Source organism: Eschscholzia californica, unplaced genomic scaffold, assembly GCF_041429995.1.
Source record: "Eschscholzia californica isolate CP2 unplaced genomic scaffold, dmEscCali1.0.p SCAF_4, whole genome shotgun sequence".
NCBI lineage: Eukaryota > Viridiplantae > Streptophyta > Magnoliopsida > Ranunculales > Papaveraceae > Eschscholzia > Eschscholzia californica.
In genome coordinates, this window is record NW_028238461.1 from 19,109,307 (window position 1) to 19,136,155 (window position 26,849).

Below are 26,849 nucleotides of genomic sequence, written 5' to 3' on the forward strand. Positions count from 1 at the left end.
GGCAATAAAAATACCATAAATTAAGATTTTATTTTCTCACTTGATGTCTTTTTATTTTCCTCTTCTTATAACTATGGATCTAATTTGGTAGGAGCATCAAGTTTCTTGTAGGTCTTAAGAATCTTCTTCTACAAAATCCTCTCCAATTTTTCCACTTTTTCAATTTGAACTCATTTATATATTTGTTTATCCTTCTTCAATCAAAATCCAATTCTCTCTCTCTCTCTCTCTCTCTCTCTCTCTCTCTCTCTCTCTCTCTCTCTCTCTCTAGAGAACAATATGAAGTCAAATGAAGATCAAATTAATCAAAAACAACACCCATCTAATTCAATTCTTATGTATACCCATATTGCTCAACTTCATCTCTTGAAACTTTTCTCTTATTTCTTCCTCTTTGCTTCTGGTTTGGCTGTTGGAATTATTTTTAGTTTCTACCTAAAAGACTTCTCATTCAATTTACAACTTACCCAATTCACTCTCTTGTCCCCTTCACCACCACCACCACCACCACCATCACCACAACTAACACCACCACCACCACCACTACTTACACCACCCCCACCCCCACCACTTACACCCCCACCACCACCACCACTTACACCACCACCACCACCACCACCACTTATATCTCTTCCTCATCAAAGTGATGATAATAATCATAATCATGAGATGATAGAAAATAAAAGTAATAGAATTGGATGGAAGGAATTTATAAAGGCACCAAGTAATATTATGCATGATATGGAAGATGAAGAGTTATTATGGAGAGCATCAATGGTACCTAAAATTCAAGAGTTTCCTTGTAAACGTGTACCCAAAGTGGCTTTCATGTTCTTAACAAGAGGAGAAGTTACTTTAGCTCCTTTGTGGGAGAAATTCTTCAATGGACAAGATAAAGATCTTTACTCAATTTATGTTCATTCGAATCCGCCTCTAGATTTCGGTTCATTGGTGCCGGAAACATCAATTTTCCACAATAGGAGCATTCCTAGCAAGGTAAGTCTAATTTTCGAAATTCGATTCTATTTTTGGTTGAATCAAAATATAAGCCAATCAAAGCACAAACAAAAATTCTACGTATGCAGGTAGCCAACTAGTTTTTTTTGAGTCTATAAACGACATACACTTACAATTTCTAATACTGTAATAGTGTTTGGATGATGCATATCTTCTGGTATTTTTGGTTCTCCAAAAAATAATTTTAGATTAAAAATGTCGCAGTCTTTTAGTCTTTATTGACTTAATTAGACCGACCTACCAAAAAGGGTGACATTGATTAAATTATTGAGCAAGGAATCACGCTAGAAGAACACGGGTTAACACATGTATATTAACCTATTCTTTTTCGGTGTTTTTCTTAACATGGACTACAAAGATAATACAAATATAAATTAAAATTCATGATTGAATAAGCATGGTACCACAACCTTATTTAAAGCCATAGATCACCCAAAGGTCATCTCCAACAGCCTAAAGTCCATGTAATCCATATCTTCACTGTATTTATTTATAAGTAAAATAAATCATGAATTTCTATTTTAATGTATTCAATTTGGGACTTGGGATTAATTTGTAGAGTGGATGTTCAACTATTACAAAGTGAATATCAGAACTTCTTCGGTGCATTAAATAACCCGGTCTGAGGCTACTTGTAAAAGTAAAATTGTATAACAAGTTCAGGATGGCTTGGTCATGTTTTCTTTCTTTTTGTTTCTTGCAAGATGGCTTGGTCATTTTGAATTTCAATGGTTGGATGGGATGGTATATTAATATTATATAATAATAATGGCCGACTCTAAATTCACAAAATGTCTAATCTGGAAGACAACAAAGTCAATGGCTGACTTGATTGAAGTCGATGTTTGAGTTAGTTTTAAAATCATATAGTGTGCACAATTTCAGTGGGTACGTGTAACTATATAATTTTAGAATGTGACAATGGTAGTAGAATAATCAAAGCAACAACCTGGTGAAGGTAGGTTGCTTCTTGTGCTACTTATAGGAACAAATACTTTTCTTTGGATTTTATAGTTTGTTTTATTTACCCCTGGGCCCAGATTGAATTCTTAACTTTATGTTAGGACATGTTATTGGTTCTCTGTCCTCCCAATACATAAATTCCATTAAAGTGGGTGGACTTTATTCTCGATATGCATAATTTAAGTCCTTTTATAAAATTGAGGGAGATTTTATAAAGAATGTTCTTCCTTCTTTTCCTTCTTCTTCCATTTCATCTCTCTTTTCTCTCTTTATTGTCGGCCAAGGGGTCTTTTCCCTTCCCTAGGAATAGAGAGAAAAGAGAGATGAAAGGGAAAAACAAGAAGAAGGAAGGAGAAGAAGAAGACGAAGGAGAAGAAGAGAGAATATGATTCTCCTTGTAATCTCGCGAGCAAAGCAATATTTTAGAATGTATGTCCGAAGAATTACATTTTGTTTCTGCTCGCAAAATGTGACCTTAGTTTTTTTCAATTTGAGTCTTGGATTGGAGATGCTCTAACAGGTCTAGTTGGGTTTTAGTAGAAAGACTTTAATTGCCATTTTCTCTAATATCTTATATAACGTTATCCCTCTTCTTCCTTTATCTTTTGCAATAGATTCTATCTTAAAGATAATTTTGAAAACTACAAAATAGGACATCAATTTCAAATAAATGCCCTAACTTATTGATGTTAAATTTTCATTAGCATTTAAATTAGTTATAACTACAAACATTAATTTAATCAAAGATTGTAATTGACGCAGATGGTGCAATGGGGAAATTTTAACATGATTGAAGCTGAACGTCGTCTTTTAGCAAATGCTCTACTTGACATATCGAACCAACGTTTTGTTCTACTCTCAGAATCGTGCATTCCTCTATACAACTTCTCTACAATATATTCATACTTAATAAATTCTACTCAATCTTATGTAGAAGTCTACGACGACCCTAGTACAGTTGGTCGTGGTCGATATAACCATAAGATGATGCCAGATATTGAAGTTCACCAGTGGCGGAAAGGGTCGCAATGGTTTGAGATGGATAGAAATCTTGCTATCGAAATAATCTCAGATCGCAAATACTTCCCTAAATTCGGGTTATACTGCAAACACTCATGTTATGGTGATGAACATTACTTGCCAACAGTTGTGCATATCAAATTTGGGAATATGAATTCAAATAGAACTTTGACTTGGGTTGACTGGTCAAAGAGAGGGTCACCACATCCAACTAGTTTCGTGAGAACAGTTGTAACCATTGAGCTATTAGAAAGACTTAGAAGTAGTAGTGGAAGGGGGTGTCACTTCAAAAATGAAACAATCCATGAAATTTGCTTCTTGTTTGCTAGAAAATTCCACCCTAACTCATTGACAAGGTTATTAAGGTTTGCTCCAAAGTTAATGGGTTTCACAAAATAGTTTTTTTTTTTTGTTGTTGTTGAACCACAAAATAGTTTCTTAGAGAGAGAATGATATTATTTCTCACCCCAATCCATTGTACACTTACATCTCATACCTTCTTCATTCTTTAAATAAATTAATTTAATTTTTTTTATCATGTGAATGCTTTGTGGGACTTCCCAATTTCAATTAGGTTGCTTATTCAATTTCATTGAAATGACTCCAATAGCTAGAAGTTAAGTTTAGGGTTTAGGGTATATCAACAACAAAACAAGTCAAATAACGCTGCTAGTTTTGGTCAACAATTCCTTTGTAAATTCAATGGGTCATTGAGGTTTTGGAATAAAAAAGACTCCGGATCCATTTTTGTAGAAATAGACATATAAATTTCATAATATAAAATGAGGACCCATAAGTAATTACATAAATTGAAAATGCTTGTGTTCATTTGTTTACATCATTTGAGAAATTTTATGGTACGTATCTATGATTTTAAAGTAGAATTTCTATTTGGAATTTGGTAGGAATCAAGATTCTACAGTTTGTTCAACAACTAAAAATCATAGGACTCTTGAATCCTGATGATTAAATTGGTATTCAAAATTCCACTCTAATCTCTTACATCTGGTAGAATTTTGAGTTACTACACGCAAATTTCAGACTTAAATCAACCCAAAAAAGACTTCTCAAAAAATGTAATACATTTTTTCTACGAAATAATTGTTTTGAAAAAAGAAAAATTTATTTCAAAAGATATTTTTTCCAAAAAATGTTTTTCAAGTAAATGTTTTCTTCAAAATTAAACGGTCTTTTGAGAAAACAGTTATTTCCAAAAAATTTTTTTTCCCAAAAACTAATTGTTTCACAAATCCGTTTCTCTTAACCTTTTTTTTTCAATAATCGTTTATTTCGTAAGCTACTTTTTCGTGAAACTATTTTTAAGAAAAAAAATGATATTTAGAAGGATAATGCTACTCAGACTCCCAAAGTACAGATAAACTCAAGAATGTAGGCATTATTTGGTTAAAGATTTGTAAATCACTTTTATTTTGGTAAAGGTGAATAAAACTCACACCCTCAAAATGCTTACATTCTTGACTTTGTCAGTACTTTGGGAAAAACAGAAGAGTATAAATTTTGAAAAAAACGAATCATAAATCCGTGAATGAATGGACTTCAATCTTTCTTGAAATGCAAAATAGTGTAGTATTAGAGAAAGAAACTGATACAATTTCTCACCTCAATTTATTGTACACTTACGTTTCACATCTCATTTCATCCTTTAAAATTGTGAGTTTTTATTTTTGATCATGTGAATGCTTTGCGGTTCATCCAATTATAACTAGGTTGCTTATTGCATTTCATTTAAATGACTTAGAGAATTAGAAGTTAATATTATGTGTTATACCAACAACCAGACATATAGAAAAATGTTGTAAGTTTTGGTCAACCCATCAGTTGAAATATTCAATGTATAATTCGAGTTCTCAAATAAAAAACACTCTGATCCAATTTTTACAAGATAAATAGAGATTGAACTGTTGAAATTAGGGCTGTGGAATTGGGTATTAAATCCATCTCGGATTTACAATGATGAATTTTTCACAAAAAATGCCAAAGTTAGAGCGAAATTTGACCAAATTTTCTATTTTGAATTACTACTACAATTTCATGCTTTTTTTTTTTTTTTTTTTTTTTGAAGCCAAGGGAACCATTACCATTAATAAGTGATAAATCACATAGTTTACATGGATGATACATCATTCTTATTTCTCTCCTCTGAAAACTTCATGAGAGTTACATACCTTTAAATGCAAAGTGCCTCATGAAGAGAAAGAAATGGGACTAGACACTGACTCAAACAAAAGACCCTAAAGGCCGACAAAAGATCCTAAAGATCGTGAATGAAAAGACCCTAAAGGTCGACTAAATATTACAGTAAAACTAATTAAAAAACCACCGCCTTGTTGCCGGAAAACCGTCGTCGTCACCGGAAAACCGCCGCCGACATCGAAAAACCGCCGCTGCCGCCAGAAAAAAGGCCTCCGTCACCGGAGAATCGTCGCCATCACACCACCATAGAAATCACATTACCACCACACCACCTTCACGAAGCACCACCCGATCTTGCCGTAGAAATCAATCGCCCCACCACCACCACCCATCACCTTATGCACCGATCTATCTTCTACATGTCATTATCATCTTTACACAACTTCAAGAACTCAAATCTGACTTAAATATGATAAACCTACCTTCTTCATTCATAGAACCGCCCTGAATTTTCTCTATCCGCCAACCACTTTTCATTTATGGTCAAGATCTAAGAGATATATTTCAATTTCCATCTCTAATGACAGAGATAGATCTAGAGTCAATTAAGGTTGGACCCCATTAGATCTGAAACGACTATGTTTGACCCCATTAGATCTGAAACGACTATGTGAAGCCAATTAAGGTTGAATTCTTCTTACTTTAGTTCTAGGTGTTCTCCTTCAACATACTATTGATTGTATCCATGTTGAGGAGGGATCCATAGATCTGCAAAACTCTGTGAATAGGAGTTCAAGAAGGTTTAGGAGATGGATACCTGTGTTCTCTCTGTTCTTAGAGAAAGATTTCTTGAGGAGTCCATAGTTGATGAAAGAAAGAGGGATTAGAAATCAGAGTATGGATAGAATATAAATGATGATGAAAGGAGACTAATCTCCATATTAAAAGTTCCCCTAAAAGGAAAAAGAAGAAGAAACGATACATTGGTCGGTGGTAACCGATCAAAACTGCCAAAAAAACTGGCGCCACCGTTAGTACTGGTGGTGCCGGAGAGGAAAAAAATCGCTCCGCCTCAGAGCGATTTTTTTGGCAGGCTCCAATCCTTTAGTTGGATATATTAGAACTCAAATTATTCATAATTTCATGCTTAAATTAAACCAGAATCATTTTCCAAAAAAATCATTATTTTTCACAATAATTGTTTTGAACAAAATTATTTTTTCTCACAATTTTATTTTTCAAAATTCAACTAGTTTTTACTCAATAAGCAATTTTTTGTAAAAGACATTTTGTTTGTAAACCAATTTTGTGAAAAAAAAACAACTTTTGGCATTTGCGAGAAGGGGTAATAACTAGAAAGGTCAAAATAATATTGAAAATGAGTAGAAAAGCACAAAACATTTGAAAATTATTATTCAGGTCAAAAAGTATACAAAGACTAAATTATCCTTTGGGAATATGACTCGTTGGGTTCAAAAACTTATTATAATAACTGAAAAAGCCATCGTCTTTTCATATTAACCAAAAGTTGTCATAATATTATTGATAATGATACATAAGGTTTGGAATAATATAGGTAATTATCAATCAGGTCATTTTCTATTCTTTTAGTTCCAAAACTACCCTTTAACTTTAAAACACTCGTATTTCCCTTGTTACAAAAATATACCGTACTTATGTGTTTACTTTTACTTTCTCTCTCTAGAATACCATGACCTTCGTCTTCTTCATCTTCTTCTCCATCAAGTAGTGTACAGTGTTCGATTTGATCCTGAAAGACGACGTTCTCATGGTTGAATTCGTATCTCTACTGATTTAATCACTTTTCTCTACTTATGACTGGTAACTCATTTTCAAATGTATATGGATAAAATGCAAAAAAGTTGCTTGGTAGTTTTTTATTTGCTTCTTAAGCAATTAGGGTTTTTGATTGCCTCTTCAAATAAGTAGGTTTCACTCTTTGTAATTGCAGAACTGGTTTTCGAATGCTTCTTCTTGGAAGTAGTGCCAATTTGGTTACTACCTGCTACTTATTTGTGAAACAATTAGGTTTTCTAATGTCTTTGGTAACCAACCGGTTCTCACTGGGGATGTAAGAATGCTTAATTAGCTTGAGAAAAATAAAGTGTGTGATTACTTTTGCAAGAAACATGGATTCGCATTACTGTGTTTAACCTTAATGAGTTCATTGAAGAAGGCAAGAAGAGTAACTAACCCTAATTTAGTCTACTTCTTAAGGAAGAATTTCAATTTCCGATTTTTAATTTGTTTCTTTGATGTTGAATGTGGATTTGTTGAATGTAGATGCAAGTTATTCGATGAAATGTCCGAAAGAGATGTGATTCATTGAACTTCTTTCATTGTGCTTATGCCCAAAAAAAGAGAAATGGAAAGGGCTGTTTAGTTGCTTGGAATAGACCTCCATGAAAAATCATATGGGTTGTTTACTGTTGATACTGATTCCTCTCTGCCATGCTTACTAATTCACTCAATTTGAAGCCACTATTTGAAGAGATAGGAAAAAATGTCCAAAAAGGTGAGTATTGAATCATTATTCAGTCCCATTGTTGATTTTTGTTATTGTTCATGAATGCGCTAGTAATTGTAAATTGAAATGATCAACTAAATATTCTACCTACTTCTAAAAAAATATTCTTTTATTATTGATGAGTGATGTCCAATATGACTACCAAGGTAATTGTTTATGCGTCTGTCTTAGTCCGTCTATTCTAATTCAGCAGTGTGTAAAGTCCTTGAGTGGCTTAGTCCGTCTATTCTAATTCAGCAGTGTGTAAAGTCCTTGAGTATGTTGATGCAGAAACTCACAGTGCAAATTGAACAATGGAGGAAAGTTGCTGATGCAGCAGCAACTGTACTGTCCGGAGTAGATATGAAAGGGAGAGTTGCTGAGATATGTGGGTCAACGGACAAACAACTCTTTGATGTTGGATATTTTGGTTTCCACCCTTTACCATTAACACACGATGATTTTGAAGATGGATTTGACAGTGGAAAAAAGAAAGGCTCTGGAATTCGAATGTTCGGCGACTTGTGGAAGAAAAAAAGTCACAAATAAGCAACTTCAGTATCTTAGTGACTGCATTTTTCATTTGTTTCCTATCTCGCTTGCTTCTTTTTAAGGTTCTGAAAATATTTCGCAATAGCATCTCTAGTTTTTATTGTATTGTTCTTATTCGAAGAATGGTACTTTTGTCTATAAGAATTTAGTTTATCAGTATATTTCTTGTTATTTTGTCGAATCATCAAAACAACTTCGATAGCTTGTTCTTTTGCAGTGAAAATTTTGAATAATTTGATGCATCAACCAATTGAGCTGGACCGAGTGGTTCGAACATCCCAATAGTTTATATTCTCGATTTGCAAATCGAGTTTGCAGGATATGCAAATCGTGTTTGCAATCTATATTTTGCAAACACAGTTTGCAATTTACATTATGCAAACACATGTTTGCAAATCAGATTGTTGCAAACACTTTTGCAGAAAAGATTTTTGCAAACACGTCTGCATAACAGATTTTTGCAAACACGTTTGCATAACAGATTTTTGCAAACACGTTTGCATAATAGATTGTTGCAAACACGTTTGCAGAAAAACGTAAAGGAAAAAAGCAGCGTTTTTTCTGGTTTTTTTTTTGAAAAACAAGTATTGAAAGTGGATCTTGTTAGAAAGCTAATGAAAAATCATTTCTAAATATATAATTTTTATAGAAATCCGACATCTCAAACAAAAGTTATATCGACTTAAAATTTAAAGAAAAATAAAAAAAATTAGTTACACAAAATGACAAAAAGGGGTATTTTAGTATTTGCACACTTTTTGACCTGAATAATAATTTTCAAATGTTTTGTGCTTTTCTACTTATTTTCAATATTATTTTGACCTTTTTAGAAATTACCTCTTATCCTTTTTTGTCTTTTTGTGTAACTAAATTCTTTTATTTTTCTTTAAACTTTAAATCGATATAACTTTTGTTTGAGATGTCGGATTTCAATAAAATTTATGTATTTAGAAATGATTTTTCATTAGCTTTCTAACAAGATCCACTTTCAATACTTCTTTTTCAAAAAAAGAAAACCAGAAAAATACGGTGTTTTTTCGCTTACGTTTTCTGCAAACACGTGTTTGCACAATCTGATATGCAAACAACTATTTGTAGCAATCTGTTCTGCAAACAAACGTTTGCAAACAAGTATTTGCATTTGCGATATTGCAAACAAGTGTTTGCATTTGCGATATTGCAAACAAGTGTTTGCATTTGCGACAATGCAAACATGTGTTTGCATGTGCGACAATGCAAACTGAGTTGTTTTCACTTTTGAGGCTTCATAGTTCATACCTTTGAATTGGGTAAAATATCTCTCGTATATCTGTTCGCTTGGTTCATATATTGATCACATTATGAAAGTAGGAAGAGTCTGTGTGAAAGCAAGTAAGAGATTTGGAGGTATAAAGATTGACTTATATAAAGAAAGCAAAGTGAGAATTGATTGATGCCCTTGTTCTAATTGATTATCAAATTGACCAGTTCCTGCCTACCCTTACCTCCACGACTTGATCTTAAGAAGAACCACCACCAAATAGCAAACCCTAACAACAATGAAACAACAACATCCAAAACACCAGCTACAATTATAATTATCAAATTTCTCTTCTTCTTACCACCATAGTCTGATCCAAGAGGACCACCATATGGAACATGAAACTCATCATCTTTGGATGAAGAAGATGAAGAACAGGAACCTCAAACTTAGGTCGAGTCAAGAAGAAGATGATTCGAAGAAGAATAAGATGATTTGAAGAAGAAGAAGAACAGGTAGAAGAAGAAGAACGAGTAGAAGAAAGAAAAAAAACCTAAATGTGTTTTTAGAGAGGGAGAGTTTTATTAAGTAAGGGTATTGTGGGAATGATAAAGAAAAAAATGACCTTAATAATAATTATCAATATTATTTTAAACTTCACCTATTATTACACGTAATATTGTGGTAACTTCTACCTAATAGAAAAAAGTCTAGGCTTTTTTAGTTATTATAATAATTTTTTAGACCTAAACAACCATTTTCTATTGCGAGAACAACAAGGAACATGCCGGGCACGTGCCTCAACAACCCAAAAAATGGTTGATTTTAAAACTCTTATAATTGTCTGCGGCCTACTTATTAGAAGTTTAAGTTGAACCAAAAATAATAGTAGTAATTTGGATTTAAGCTAATTACCAATGTGACTCATCTCTTATAAAAAAAATTGATAAAGTCAAAAAACTCCGGAGTACATGACTGGACACACAGGAGCGTGGGTGAGGGGGCACTATAGGTGCGACTGCACCAGGCCTCCTCAATCCTAGAGCCCTCTTTTCGGTAATAGTAAGAGTAGAGGACGTCATATAACAGAGAATGTAAAACTAAAAGAAGTTGCAAATGTTGTCAACTTGGTAGGTAAGTGTGTTGAATGCACCTAACATTTCAGGTTCAAATACCCCTGCCCACAATATTGCACATATCAAGATCTAACTCTCTTATGAAATTGGTGGCCAATACACGGACAACCGTTTTTCTTATATGGACAACAAATTTCGAGCCCGGTGTGAGTCAAGTATGGTTGACTTAGTTGACTTTGATTTAATAAGGGGACAACTTCATAATGCCTTAAATATTAACTGTTACTAACTTTTGGACCATTAACAAAAAAACAAAAAAATAGTACCAATAAAACGCCCTAAAACCCTTATACACAAATTTTACTTCGTTCTCTTCAAAAATGGCGTCTCGATGTTGATCAATTTCAAAACCAGCACTCAACTTTCTGAAATCTGCCATTAATAAACCTTCAACTGCAAAACCTATTCCTTCAGTTCATCTTCCTCGCTCAAATCCCACCTTTTCAAGGCAAAAACAACCTTCCTTCCTCCTCAGTCCTCCCCTTCTCTTCTAATCTCCCCAATTGCTCACATTCTCTATGAATTTAGTATTAAATTGTATAAATTTTGATAAAGATTTGATCTCTTTGATGATTTCAGGGTATCATAAAGATGGGTTGTGTTCAATCTCTGTTACCATTGAATAGTGATGTTTCTTCAGCTCGTTTGACTTCATGTCTTGCCAAGGATGCTACTATTTCTTTCTCTCTCTAACATGCAATTTGACTTCCTTGCCATGGATGCTACTAGTTCTTGCCATGGATGTTTCTTCAGCTCGTTGGACTTCCTTTATTTATTTTTAATTTAATTCTATCAATTAATTGATCCTGATGAAGATGATTTTTTTCTCTCTCTAACATGCAATTTGTTTTTGCTGATCTACTTTTTTCGTATGGGTAAGGCCATTATTCATGAACTGGTTTCTTGTATTCTTAGACCTATTCTTTGATCTTGTGATAAACTCTTGATATCTACTAATGGGTATTTCTCAATTGACGGGTTGATTGAGGAAAATGGTAAGAGGGAGAGTTTGGATGTTGGGAAGAACGTACTAATACCAATACTTTAGGGTTAATCTTCAGTTTTGTTTAACTGTGGTTCCTATCAGTATGCAAATCTTGGGACAAAGTTGTTTCGCTCCCTAGAAATTTAGGTGTTGGTGATGAAGAAGAAGGAAGACTAAACTTACGGTTATGGAAAAAACAGGGAGAAGTTAAAATATAACATCAAATTCTAATTAAGAGGACTTGAGTGAAAATAATAGAGAGTTGTCCTCTTAAAAACTGTTGTCCATATAAAAGTTATAATTTTTCTGGTTATCCACATAAAATAGTTGTCCATATAAGAAAAATGGTTGTCCGCGTATTGGCCACCATGAAATTTGGGTCTTAACCAACTTTTTTTTTTTTTTTTTGTTGAAGGGGTCTTAACCAACTTAATAAATCTTAAATTTAAACACTTTTAGTTGGTGTTTAGAAACACTTTCAATCCAATGAAGAGTTTAAACAACCAATAACTGTAAACACAAAATTTTCTTGATAACTTATAGATTTATTATTTTTCGATTTGAAATATATATATATATATATACACACACGTCTTTCTTTATTTCTTTCTATGTAGTAATGTAAAAAACATCTTTTTTATTTTGATATCTCTTTGAATAGCATATTTATTTTGTTATGCGAATGCTTCTCGAAATTCATATTTTTTTCAATTTAATTATTGTGATTATCTATGGTAGCATTCTAGCAAGGAATTGTACTTTTGATACATAATAGAGATATAAAATATCTAAGTTTCTAAAAAATAAATTCATATACAAATAATATATTTATGCATAAATTCTTGCATAATACTGTTTAATAGAGCAAGATTGATTTTGAATGATACTTTATTCATCTCATATGAGGAGTATATATAATGTTACATGATAGACAGGAATAGAAATAGAGATTAGGTATATATGTTAACAATTTTCGGATACTGGTAACTATATATTTACAGATAATATTATTTCCTATATAATAATATTATTTCCTATATAATAATATTCTTTCCTATATGATAATATTGGGTGATTCACGTTTCCATGATTCACGCCAACACTGCCCCTCAAGGTGGTGCATAGATATCACCAATGCCCAACTTGACAAGTGAATCAGTGAAGCTTTTACTGGATAACGCCTTTGTTAGAATATCAGCTAGCTGTTCTGTTGATTAAACATAAGGAATTTCAATAATTTTTTCCTCTATTTTCTCATATATGAAATTCCGATCAATTTCAACATGTTTAGTTCGATCATGTTGCACTGGATTTTCTGCAATATTAGCAGCAGCCTGGTTATCACAATATAATTGCATAGCTTTGTCAGGAGGAAACCAAAGCTCCCCCATAAGTATTTTCAACCATAACATCTCACATATACCTTTAGTCATTGCCCTGTACTCAGCTTCTGCACTTGACATAGATACGACCTTTTGTTTCTTACTTTTTCAAGTGACTAAGTTACCACCAACAAATGTGAAATAACCAGAAGTAGAACGTCTTTTTTCACCTTTGCCACCCCAATCCGAGTCTGTATATCCTATAATATTTGCGTGTCCATGGTTAGAAAACATAAGACCCTTTCCTGGAGCTGATTTTAAATATCTTAAGATTCTTACAACTGCCTCCATATGAACTTCACTAGGATTGTGCATGAACCGGCTAACAACACTAACTGCATATGCAATATCAGGCCTAGTGTGAGATAAATAGATCAAACGACCAACTAGCCTTTGATATTTCCCTTTGTCAGCTGGTACTTGATCAGGAAGCTCTTCCATCCCATGATTTTGTTCCATGGGTGTACTTATCGGCTGACAATCAAGCATGCCAGTTTCTTTCAACAAATCAAGGACATATTTCCGTTGAGACAAAAATATTCTCCGTTTTGACCGAGTAACTTCAATACCGAGAAAATATTTTAAACCTCCAAGGTCTTTCATATCAAACTCAGAAGACAAGTAGTCTTTTAGCTTCCCTATTTCTTCATAGTCGTCACCTGTCACAATCATATCATAAACATAAATAATCAACGCAGTTAGTCTACCATCTTGTCTTTTTAGGAACAAAGTGTGATCAGCATTGCTCTGAATATATCCATACTTTTTCATAGCTAGCCGAAATCGGCCAAACCACGCTCTGGGTGACTGTTTCAAACCATACAATGCTTTCGTGAGCTTACACACTAAATTAGCATCTTCAGTAGAACTGTAACCGGGTAGGAGACTCATATACACTTCTTTATGTAAGTCTCCATGTAAGAAAGCATTCTTCACATCATATTGTTGTAAAGGCCAATTAAAATTCGCAGCAAGTGACAACAATACTCGAACTGTATTAATCTTTGCTACTGGAGCAAAAGTTTCCTGATAATCAACACCATATGTTTGAGTGAAACCCCGAGCAACTAGTCTAGCTTTATATCTATCTATGGTTCCATCAGGTTTATGCTTGATAGTAAAAATCCATTTGCAGTCAACTGGCTTCTTTCCTTCTGGAAGTGGTACTAAATCCCAAGCTTCATTCCTGTCAAGGGCACACATTTCTTCACTCATTGCCTTTCTCCAAGTTGGATTTGCCAAAGCATCCTGAACTTTAGTTGGAATAATAATATCACTCATTTGATTTACGAAGGCCTTGACTAAAGTAGGTAGATGATCTGTTGACACATAATTAGCTATGGGATACCTCATACTCTTTGAGTTGTCAGGTGAATATCTATCTGGAGGCTTACCTCTAGTGCTTCTAGGTGGCAAACTATACCTGTCATTACTTAGAGCAACTGATATGTCATTGTTAGTTAAACTGTTAGTATTAAGACTCAGTTCAGTACATACCTCAGTTTCAGGAACAGAAGGAGACTCATTGGATGGTACCGCAGAGAAGGGAGTAGTATTAGTAATGGATATATGAGTACTTGGTTCTGAATGAACAATCATAACTTCTTCTACAAGATTCGATGCTAATAAATCTGGTACCGCAATATTAGCATCTTTATTTGACTGTTCTGGTTCTTCAATGAAATCTGGAAGTAGCTTCCTCCAATTCATCTCTTGGACAACAGTAGTCTCCCCCGGAAAATAAGAATTGGATATCGATGAGGAAAAATACATCTCATGTTCAGAGAATGTTACATCCGTAGTGACAAACGATTTACGAGTAGGTGGGTGATATAACACTGGTACCCTTTCTGATGAGGAAAATAACCGACAAACACACACTTCAAAGCACACGAATCTAGCTTTGTACGTTGTTGTTTAGGAATGTGAACAAATACTACACATCCAAACACTCTAGGTACCAAAGTCAGCTGAGAAGGTATAGACACATATTGAGAAAGTTTCTCTAGTGGTGTTTTGAAATCCAACACTTTACTTGGGACACGATTAATTAAATAAACTGCGGATGTTATAGCGTTCTCCCAGTAAGTTGGTTGCATACTAGCACCAATGAGACTTGCACGTGTCACTTCAAGTAATTGACGATTTTTCCGTTCTGCTACACCATTATGTTGAGGGGTATGTGGACACGTGGTTTCATGAATAATACCATGTTCTTGAAAATATTTTCTTAACTCATGATTAACATATTCACCGCAGTTATCCGAACGAAGAATCTTAACCGTAGTAGAAAATTGTGTTTGTATCATCTTATGAAAAATTTGAAAGCATTCTTGTACGTTATTTTTGTGTTTCATAAGATATAACCATGTCATACGGGTACAATCATCAACGAATATTAGAATCCAACGATAACCAGATACTGTAGATACCAGAGCAGGCCCCAAAACATCAGAATGAACTAACTCAAAGGGTAACAAAGTTTTATTTTTACTAGAGTAATAAGAAGCACGATGGCTTTTTGCTAAAATGCAAGTCTCACAATTAAAATTTGAAATATCACAACCCGAAAATAGACGAGGAAATAAATATTGTAAGTAACCAAATGAAGCATGACCTAACCGCTTGTGCCATAACCAAATCTGATCTTCCTTAACATGAGATGACCCTGTTACTGCTAACCCTTTTCTGATGCAGACATCATCCACATAATACAACCCCTTTCTCTTAGTACCACGCCCAAATATCTCCTTGCTGTTGAGATCCTGAAGTAGACAAAAACGAGGATACATTAATACTAAACAATTTAATTGCTCGGTCACTTGTGCCACAGACAAAAGATTATTAGATAATGAAGGAACCAGTAATGTGTGCTCAAGTGACAACGAGGGTGTTAAATTAACAGTTCCGGATTTAGTAACGGGTACAGATACACCATTAGCATTATCAATATGAGAACAGTGAGGTGGACCAGGATTAAATAATATATTAGCATCATAGGTCATGTGATCCGTAGCTCCAGAATCAATGGCCCAACAAGGATCCTTTGAAGCATCAGAGGAGATAAGAGCGAAACTACCTGATTGTTGTATCAATTTTAGATCAAGAAGAGAGACACCAGAAACCGATGGTTGTGTATCAGAAACAGAATTCACTTCTAGATATAATTGATGTGGTGTTGTTGCAAGAGCTGCTTTCCCTTCACCCTTCTTATTTTTCCCTTCTCGTTTCCGTTCATTGTAACTGTCCCACCAGTCTGGATATCCGTTCTTCTTAAAGCAATTTTCAGTTACATGCTTAGAACTACCACAATGTTTGCATCCTCCTGACGGACCATTAGGTAAAGATGGTCCTGAAAGTTTAGCAACCATAGCCATATTAGTATCAACATTTAGCATCGTGTTTCGGCGTTGCTCTTCACCCCTCACAATTGCAAAAGCCGAATCTAAATTCGAAAATGGATCTGTACGAAGAATATCACTTCGAACACGATCATAAACATCATCGAGGCCTGCAAGAAATACATAAACTCTATCTTCCCCAATTTCCTTCTGTCGAGCAAGAACAACATCAGGTTGTGTAAATTGAATTGGTTTACGGTAATCCAATTCATCCCAGATAACACGTAAATCAGCAAAATATGTTGATACAAGTTTACCAGTCTGTCTCGTCTGCCTAGATTTACGTGTTAAATTGTAAATTACTGACCGGTCTGCTCCTTCAAAATAAGTCCGAGAAACAGCTTCCCAAATGGCCTTAGCTGTTGGTAAACGAATAAATAAATTCATCACATCTGGTTCCATAGCACCAATAAGCCATCCTTTAACAATTGCATTTTCCATACACCATTTATCATAAATAGGATCTTGTATTTGAGGTTCAACATTTCTTCCATTAATATAACCTAGTTTACCTCGTCCAGCGATAAACGTCTCAACCACTTGTGACCAAAGTGAATAATTTATACCATTCAATTTTACACCATAAAGAATAGACATAGGCTCACTAGTATAGATAGACGATTGTCCGGTGGTCATAGTCTGAGAACCAGACGGAACTGTCATTAACATATCCGATGAACCAGACATCTTATAATGTAGGAAGTATATAATATATATTGATAATAATAAAAGATGATTTATAATCAATATATAACACAACTAACCTTAATAGTAGAGATAATGGATGACAAACAGTATATATATTGATAATAATAAAAGATGATTTATAATCAATATATAACACAACTAACCTTAATAGTAGAGATAATTGATGACAAACACTGTTAACGACACCAAAAGAAATTGAAGATGCCAAAAAAAACTTCGTACCTAATCAAGATTAATACAACCTAGATCCAGAAATACTCTAGATCTGGACACAACCAAACCTTGATGTTATGATAGTAAAAGCGACCGTCGGTGATGTATTCTCCGATAGTCGACGTAGCGGAAGCGTAAAATTTTTAAATAATCTGCACTGATGCCATGTTTAATAGAGCAAGATTGATTTTGAATGATACTTTATTCATCTCATATGAGGAGCACATATAGTGTTACATGATAGACAGGAATAGAAATAGAGATTAGGTATATATGTTAACAATTTCCGAATACTGGTAACTATATATTTACAGATAATATTATTTCCTATATAATAATATTATTTCCTATATAATAATATTCTTTCCTATATGATAATATTGGGTGATTCACGTTTCCATGATTCACGCCAACAAATACCTTTTTGTATGATATCGCTAAAGATATTATGGTCAAACTCATAATTTAAATATCAAGTGTTTCTATTTCTTTCATATTATTTTGTTAATGGTTACGATCAAAATTTCGCACCGGACCCCAATATCTCAACCACACCGCTAACTGAAAAACGCCTATACATGAACCAATCTCCAACTCTCCAGGCCCACATGTCACTTTAAACAATACTAGCTAGGAATTAGAATTAGAAGACGTAACTTCTTTAGTTGCTCACTTGCTCTTGACCGACTTTGTACTCCCTTCTTAGTTCGTGCTTTTTCTTTTGCTATTTGGATAAGACGATATTACAAAATAAATTAAAGCAAATAAAAAATCACTAGTTTGGAATTTTAATAGCTCATAATAGTAATTGTTTTTCTTTTTCTCTCTAAATTAAGGTATTTTCTCTACTTGTATCTTCATCTTTTACAAGATATATAGTAACATCTACCGACTATATTCTAAATTCTTTTCTTATGTATTATTTTATTTGTTATACACAAAATTGTCTAGTTTAAGTGATCCATATTTGATATTTACGTTGAAGTATCTAATGACAATACGAGATTGCTATTAATTTTCTTATATTATATAAGAATGATGAATGTTAATTTGCTAGCATGTATTGAGAAATATATTTGATATAATTGATAAAGAGACTATTGTGCAACGATTTCAAAAGATAAAAATTCGTCATGGACAACTATAAATATAAGTATTTGAATATTTGATATTAATACAATCAATGAATGAGATTTTATTTCGCTGTATTTTATTGTTATTATAATGTGTGCCATAGAGTATAATTCTCGCCCTAGTCACTAGTTTTGGGGGGAAATGGGTTTCAGAAAATACGGGTTTTGAGAAAAACAAAAAAAACACAACAAAAAAGTGTCATGATAACAAAAGTGCATGTTTGAGAATAGGGTGCGAGAGAAACAATCTTTGAGAGCATTTCTTCAAAAATCTTATTTTAAGGCGTTTTTCCAACAAAAACTGCAAATGGTCATGAATCGTAGGATTTTCGTAGGTTTCCAAAAAAATAATTTGAAATCATGAGTTTGTGGAATCATGTGTCCAAATGAATCATGAATTCGCGAGTTAATGGGTTTCTATCGTTCTTGAAATACAAAATTGTGTCTTAGAGAAAGAAACTGATATTATTTTTCATCCCAATTCATTGCACACTTACGTTCCACACCTTCTTCATTCTTTAAATAAATGAATTTTTATTTTTTATTGTGTGAATGCTTTGTGGTTCATCCCAATTTTAACTAGTTTGCTTATTAGATTTCATTTAAATGACTTAGACAACTAGAAGCTAATATTATGTGTTATACCAACAACCAAACATGTTAGTTTTGGTCAACACTTCGCCTATAATATTCAATGGACCATTTTGTAGAAATAAAAAAGTCTTAAAATTTTGTAGAAATAAATGGATATTTAACAGTTGAAATTTGGGGTGTGGAGCCGGGTATTAAATCCATATCAGATTTAAAATGAGGAAGCATAACTGACATAAATTGAATTGCTTGTGTTCTATTATCCATCACTTAAATTTTTTCTATAATACACAAGGAGATATGATTCTAAAGTAGGATCTCTACTAAAAATGATATTTGATAGGAATCAAGATTCTTTAGTCTGTTTGTCAACAAAAAAATCCGAGTACTCTTGAGTTGTGTTTGATAGAAGATTTCTTTCAGAAAACAAAAATGTTTTTTTCAAAATTTTATATTTTTATTGTGTTTAGTTGCCAATTTAGGGAAAAAGATATTGGGTATCACGTGACCCATTTTTCGCGATTTTCCCCAATAGAAGGGGAATTTGTTGCCCTTCACATAGAGTAAGACTTTTTCTCCAAAATAATGAAGAAAAGTGTTATGTTCTTCGACAACAATTGCATTACAGTCTTCCAAACATCTACATTTAGAGGCTCAATCTTGCGATGTTTGACAATTGTATGTGTCTAATTAGGTGAATTTGAATATCTCATTTATTATAGCATTCTTAATAGGTGATCAAAATATATTTAGCAAGAAATTTTATGCCAATTACTAATGTACAATAATAAACTTTTCATAATTTTTGAATAATTTATTTCATATTAATGAGGTTTTAATAAAATAATGTGATTTTCAACTTGTTGTGACCTTCTTAAATAGTGGTAAAAAGGACTAAATAACAAGTCTTAAACAGAACTTCTCAAAAAAAAAAAAAAAAAGTAGTCTTAAACAGAACTGATGAGTACATGATACCCGACCGGTAGTCGCATTCTTTATGAATTCTGAATTTGAGACTTTATAGTATAGAATTGGAATCCGAATTGCTAACAAAAAATGTTGAACAAGAACTGGAACTGACTCGTTGAACCAGCTAATACCAACCATAAGTGCCCAAAGTTGAACAAGTTTTTCAACATCCGTAACAAACAACTGAGAGAACCCATTCTGCTCGCTAGAAGTAGTAGGTCGGCCTGAGAAAATTGGTGTACCTCTCACATCGTCTTAGCCTAGCTCTTTACTGAGAGCTCGACGAAACCGTTCCTTTATGCCCCATTTTATAATTGTCACACCGTTTAGTTTTTTTTTTTTTTTGTTGAAAGTGTCACACCGTTTTTTTTTTTTTTTTTGTTGAAAAGAACGAGCAAAAGAAAAGAAAACAAATTACAACTTCAAATCGAGTCTCATGGTAGCTATCGAAGACCACGTTCGCTGGATCTTTTCATTCCTCCCCCACTTAGCTAGTGCGTCGGCCAGAATGTTTGTCTTTCTCGGGCTGTAATGGAATTGGATGTGCTGAAATGTGGTGCAGAGAGCTTTGAGTTGCGCCATATGTTGGACAGATTGCCAGTTGATGTCGTTGGTACTATCTTGAATGTGGTGGATTAGATTGATATTATCACTTTCGATGATAATGTAGTCAAGGTGAAGTTCCTGAGCCCATTGGACTGCCTTCAGAATCGCCACGCTTTCGCACTCCTCTGCCGTCTGTCCCCTGATGGGTTCTGCTTTAGCAATGACAAAGGCTCCCTTTGGATCGTGAATAATGCAGCCTATGCCTGCCGGGTCTGTGTATTTCCCAAAGGATGCGTCCACATTGATTTTATGATAGGGTGGTGGTGGGGGTTGCCAGGTTGGATGAGATGCATCCCGTTTGGTTTTGAGTGGTTCCTGAACGCGAGTTGAATAGCATTGAATCTTCCTTATCACTTGCTTGGGCGTGCTGACATTTTTGCCGAAGCAGTTGTCGCATCTAGCTTTCCAGAGGAACCACATAATTTTGCCAAAAAGCTCCACTGTGTAATCATCAAGGGAAGGCCAACTGTTGATCCAATCTAGGACTGAGGCTAAGCCGTCAGTTCGTACATGGAAATGGAACCACACAGCTCTCGCGAAATTGCAGTGCAAAAGGACATGAGCTAAAGTTTCTCGATCCTCACAGAAAGTGTCACACCGTTTAGTTACTAGTAACTATGAGCTATCATGGGTATTTGTTAAGCAAGTCAAATTGCCGCCACCTAAGCAATATGAAGAGGCCTTTTATTATATATCATTGGTTAAGGGATATGGATACACGAATAAACATTTCCAATTGTCGGAATAAAAATATGGTACCTAACCGTAACGAAACATGAAAACGCAATACCTACTCTTATGCCTAGGCTGGTAGAATCCTAACCGATTTAGGTGGAAAAACATGATAAAAAGAAGGACATATCCCATCTCTTTAAATCATTTTGGTATACCCAAATTAGTCGAGATTCAATGGGACTAAGGGATTGGTCAATGATCATTTTTTTAAACACACCCAAAGACATCAAATAATTTTTCTCGATGCAATGCTAAAAGAAGCTACAAAGTCAAAGGCTAATATGGACCTACATGACATCAAATTATTTTCACCGAAGTATATCTAGTTTGGGTTATTTCTCGATTGGCCCCTAAAGTGTGATCAGTTTTCCGCGTGACCCCCTAAAGTATGAGAAATACCGAGATGACCTTCTTTTTTTTTTTTTATGCATTGACTATAGAGTTAGATTTTAATTTTCCAAGATTGTCTTTTTGTCTTTTCTCCTTCTTTATTTCTTCTTTAGTCCCTTGACTTTTTTCTATTCTAACCTTTCATCTTCGTCTTTATCCTTTTCTCTCTCTAGATGAGAACCTCCATCAGTAGAGGTCCTTAAAATTTTTACTATCCAAATCAATAAAAGAACACTACAATATTCATAACAAATTCAAGAAAAATAAAGTAATAGAGACACCCTAACCCGGAATTCCTTCATCTGATGCCAACAGATCATTATCATCATTAAGAAGATTCATAATTTAGGGTTTATAATCACGAACTTGAAAGTAAGATCGACTCGTAATGACGATGTCGTAATTGTGAGTAGACTTGAAGTTGGGGAACTCTTAAGGAGAGAAATAAGATGAACACAAGTAAGAGAACAATGTCACTAAATTAAATTTGTTTTTTTAGGGTTTTCGTAACGAGTCCAGCCGAGTTTGTAGTGTTTTTCTTCAAGTTCCTAATAGGAAGTAATTTCTTGATTTGTAGGAACATAAACTAGGGTTCGACACCGAGCACTTGGTGTTGTTGTTGTTGAGCCAGACATAGTTGGATCTCTTAACTCAAATGATTCTTTTGTTGGATTCTCAATTAAACGAGCTACTCCCTTGTCATTGGAACCCATACTCGTGACATTGTAGTTTTCCAGTGAGAGAAAGATAAGAAATTAGAGAGAGAATAGAGATGAAAAAAGTTTTGTTTTCTAGGACTTTGCTTTGATGTTTCTGTAACATACGAGGAAAATTTGGTGATGGGTTTAAGTGAGTGATGAATCATTTCCTTTCGAGATATAATTTTAATTTGGATACCAAAAATTTTAAGGACCTATATTAATGGACCTTCTCATGTAGAGAGAGAAAGAGAAGAAGAAGATGAAAGGTTAGGTAGGGAGAAATACAAGGGACTAAACGAGAAATAAAGAAAAAGACAAGAGAGTAATTTTGGAAAGTTAAAATCTGACTTTTTAATCAATTCAAAAGCGCAAAAGAGACCCATCTTGGTATTTATCATACTGTAAGAGGCCACTCAGGAAACCGACCACACTTTGGGGGCCAATCGGGAAATAACTGATTTAAAATGAGGAAAAAGTCCAAAAAGGGCCATCCTATTGTGGGTAAGATCCACCCTAATTTAGGAATGAGTTGTAGATCCAATTCTCATTAGTTGGGGGGTCCGAAACCAAAATGTACAGCAGGTCCATGTGCCCAACTTAGTTAATTCCCCTACTACCCTTATCTTAATTCCGCTTTTAACTGTCCCATCTATATCTCTCTAAAAAAACTCATAACTTTCTCTTCTTTTTCTCCCTAGACTTTATTGTTGATTAGAAAAATCAGATCATTGATGATTTTTGGTGAAGAGTTAGATTGATGATTTTATGGTGAAGAATTAGATCGTTGAGTTTTGCTGAATAGTAAGATCGATGATTTTTGGTTTATGGGGGAAAACTGGTGGAATATGGAACAAACAAATCAGAATTTGTTATTTAATGGATGAACAAATCTTTTTTGCATCGGAAATAGAGATTTAATGTCTGTAAAGATTTTTTTTCTATAACAGAGGAACAAAATGCTATACCATGCAAATCAAGGAAGTTGTAAATCTGTTTTCTTCTCTTCATTTAAATTCAAGGCCTTAGATTTATTTTGTCTCTCTAAAATCTCTTAATTTCAGAGTTGAACCCCATCTTTAATTCTTCTTCTCTTCAACAGACTCAATTTCATCTAGGGAATAAAACAAATTCGACATTAACATATAAAATGAGGTTTATGCCTGAAGTTGGAGGGTTTGCTTTTTGTTCTTCGACATCACGGTGAGTTTATAATTGTTCAAGTTTTCGGTCAATGGAAACAGGAAGAAGATGAAGACAGATTTTTCAAGATCTGATTTTCTAAGACAAAACAGTTTTCCAACTGAAATTCGAGTATACTATGCACTAGTGAGAAAAAAACAGTAAAGTTTAGAAAGTAATTTGAATACAAAAAAGTGATATTATGCACCATATATATTCCCGCCTTTAGATGATAATGTGAAAGAAAAACAATTTTACTTATAGTACATTCGCAAATGTCCAGTACATTTCAAAATTTCCTATGCATGTTAAGAAGGCAAAGTATGGAAAAAAAAGTTATATTATGCACCGTACATTGGTAAATGTCCACTAAATATCATATATATTCTCCCATTTAGATGATTATGTTAAAGAAAAATTATTTTATTTATAGTCCATTCGCAAATGTCCAGTACAGTTCAAAAGTTTCCGTGCATGTTAAGAAGGCGTAGTGTAGAAAAAAAGTTTATTGTGCACCGTACATGAGTAAATGTCTAGTAAATATCATATATATTCCCGCATTTAGATGATTATGTGAAAGAAAAATTATTTTATTTATAGTACTTTCGCAAATGTCCAGTACATTTCAAAATTTTTTGTGCATGTTAAGAAGACAAAGTATAGAAAACATACTATGCACCATAAATTCGTAAATGTCTAGTAAATATCTTTTATATATAGATGATTGTGCGAAAGAAAAATTATGCTCCCTCCGTCCCAAAATGAATGACCTATTTTGAAAGGCCGCGGCTTTGGGGCATAAAGAAAAGTCTCCGGGGAAGATAGACTTTGTCAATCAAGATTGACTGAAGATGCATATTTATTGATTGGTCCAAAAATTTACGAAGTTACCTTTTGCTCCTTAATCTTCATCTTCTTCTCCATTTCTTTGAACTCCACAAATTTCTGCCACCATTCTCATCTTCATCTTTCTCCTTATCTCTTCCTCTCTTTCACTTCTTTTCTTCGCCAGGCCGTCGGCTGCAACAGGGCAGTAGATCAAAACCCTAATTCAAGAAAACCCAAATACCCAATAATAATACCAAAATCAAACCCTTAAAAACAGTTGAATGTTTTTTTTTTTATTGAACCAGGTAAAGAAGATAAATCAAAAGAAAACAAATACTTTGCATTACAATTAACAAAGGGTCTAAAGGGATTTACCATAGCAGCAACGTAGATAAATGGGTGGAGTTATTTTTGACTATTATGAATGGGTAGATTGGACACACTGTTATATTCTCAATTCCAGGGCTATTGAGATAAGATGCTTGAAGTCTTGATAAACTAATGCATATGGGGGCATTCTTACCAAGAAGAGACTTTTACAAGTTTTTTTTTTACATATTGTAAAGAAGATTCAGGAATTAGGGTTTCAAATTGATATTTAGAAGCAACATTCATGCACATTCAGAAATCCAATTAGTTTGAAACCCACGTAGTGGTGTGATATCATAATTGGCTAAAACTAATTGACAAAGATTTGGTGTGAAGAAGAAGATTAAGATGAAGATGGGATGAGGGGAAGATGAAGATTAGGAGGCAATAATCAACTCGATAAATTTGTGTACCAAAAAATAAATATTTCTCGTAAGTCAATCTTGATTGATTAAATCTATATTCCCTGGAGACTTTTCTTTAATCTCCAAAGCCGCGGTCTTTTGAAAACCCAACTTTTTAAGGGAACATAATTAATTGGAGTTTGACTTTAAAAAATAACATGATTTCTCCAATTGTGTCCTAATTTACTTTTTCAATTTACAATGAAAAAGTTGAACTTACTATTAAATAAAGTTGTCATTAAATTTATAGTAATGGGTATTATTGGAAAGAACCAAAAGTTCTTTTTTTTATTTTTAGAAATATGACACTAAAATGGGACAACCCAAAATAGAAATTAGGTCATTCATTTTGGGACGGAGGGAGTATGTATTTATAGTACATTTGCAAATGTCCCGTACATTTCAAAGTTTCCTATGCGCGCATGTTAAGAAGGCAAAATATAGGAAAAAGTTATATTATGCATTGTGCATTCGTAAATGTCCAGTAAATAGTATCTATTTTCGCATTTAGATGATTATGCGAACTAAAAGTTATTTTATTTATAGTACATTCTCAAATGTTGCGTACATTTCAGAATAATTGAAAGAGAAACTAGTAAAATAGAAATCTAAGATAAAAAGATATGGAGTGTTAAATTTGAGAAAATAAAATAACAAGAGAGTTAAAGATAAAAACAATATTGAGTGTTAAATTTGAGAAAGTAAAATAACAAGAGATTTAGAGAGATAAAGTAGTTAGAGGTAGAGAATTTATGAGAGAGAAATAAGGCGGAGAGAGAAACTCAATTTCTAGTCTACAGTGGAGAAAGAGATTGCGTGTAGAGAGAGAAACAAAGTACTAAGAAAAGAATGTAGAGAGAAATACGAGATTTTGTTAATGGCATTTTCTGTAACTTTTGTGTGGCAATTTATGTAAATAAGAGTAAAGGTTTCCTTGTTCTTGTAATTTCACACACTCCTCTGACCATTGGACCTGCATTTCTTTTTATCTTTTCTAGAAGACCTCTTTCCTGTTGGACAAACAATAATAGATGTTTTGTCCAATCCCTTTTTTATATAATCCATCTAATTATGCAGTCTTTCCTATCATTTTTCATTTTTTTCGTGTCAGCCGGTACCCTAAGGTCATGTTTGGCGCGCGGGAATGGAATGTGATTCTTGAGAATCGCATTCCCATTGTCAAATATGAAACTTCATACACCTTAAGGTTCGTAGTATGAAATGAAATTTGTTTGAGGTCCTTATACTCATTATGCCTAGCGTTGAATGCACTGGGTATTCATTCACCTTATATATTATCAAATCAATGATGGGTTCTATTTGGAGCCTAAATTGACATCCAAAAGGGGACCGAACCAAATATTTGTCAGGCTATTGTTCTCTTGTTCCCTCGAATACGTGGAGTAAGACATCAATTTCTCAATAAGATCAATTTTGTTAATTACATCTTGGACTCCCTTGAAAAAAAAATATTGGCGGGCGTGTAAACGAGGTGCTTTACCTAACTGAGCTATAATTCTTATGCTTGTCATAGATAGTTTATCATGTAAATAATTTCTTGTCAAAATGAATCTTCTATAATTCAACATGAGATTCATTTGAAGAGAAAGGAAATATACCAAAAACAAAGAATAGAATAAAATAAC

At 33.7% G+C, this 26,849-nt stretch overlaps 2 protein-coding genes across 2 annotated transcripts; one reads left to right on the forward strand and one right to left on the reverse strand.

Annotated features, from left to right (window-relative positions):
• The first annotated feature begins 43 nt into the window (after nt 1–43).
• LOC147543437 (glycosyltransferase BC10-like) lies at nt 44–3,538 on the forward strand. The gene is made up of 2 exons (XM_086638224.1): nt 44–996; nt 2,743–3,538. The coding sequence occupies exons 1-2, from the start codon at nt 280–282 to the stop codon at nt 3,397–3,399; spliced, it is 1,374 nt and encodes a 457-aa protein (XP_086494350.1). The 5' UTR covers nt 44–279; the 3' UTR covers nt 3,400–3,538.
• Nucleotides 3,539–20,405: 16,867 nt separating this feature from the next.
• LOC147543438 (uncharacterized) lies at nt 20,406–21,017 on the reverse strand. Its single transcript, XM_086635432.1, has one exon. The coding sequence runs from the start codon at nt 21,015–21,017 to the stop codon at nt 20,406–20,408; it is 612 nt and encodes a 203-aa protein (XP_086491558.1).
• Nucleotides 21,018–26,849: the final 5,832 nt, after the last annotated feature.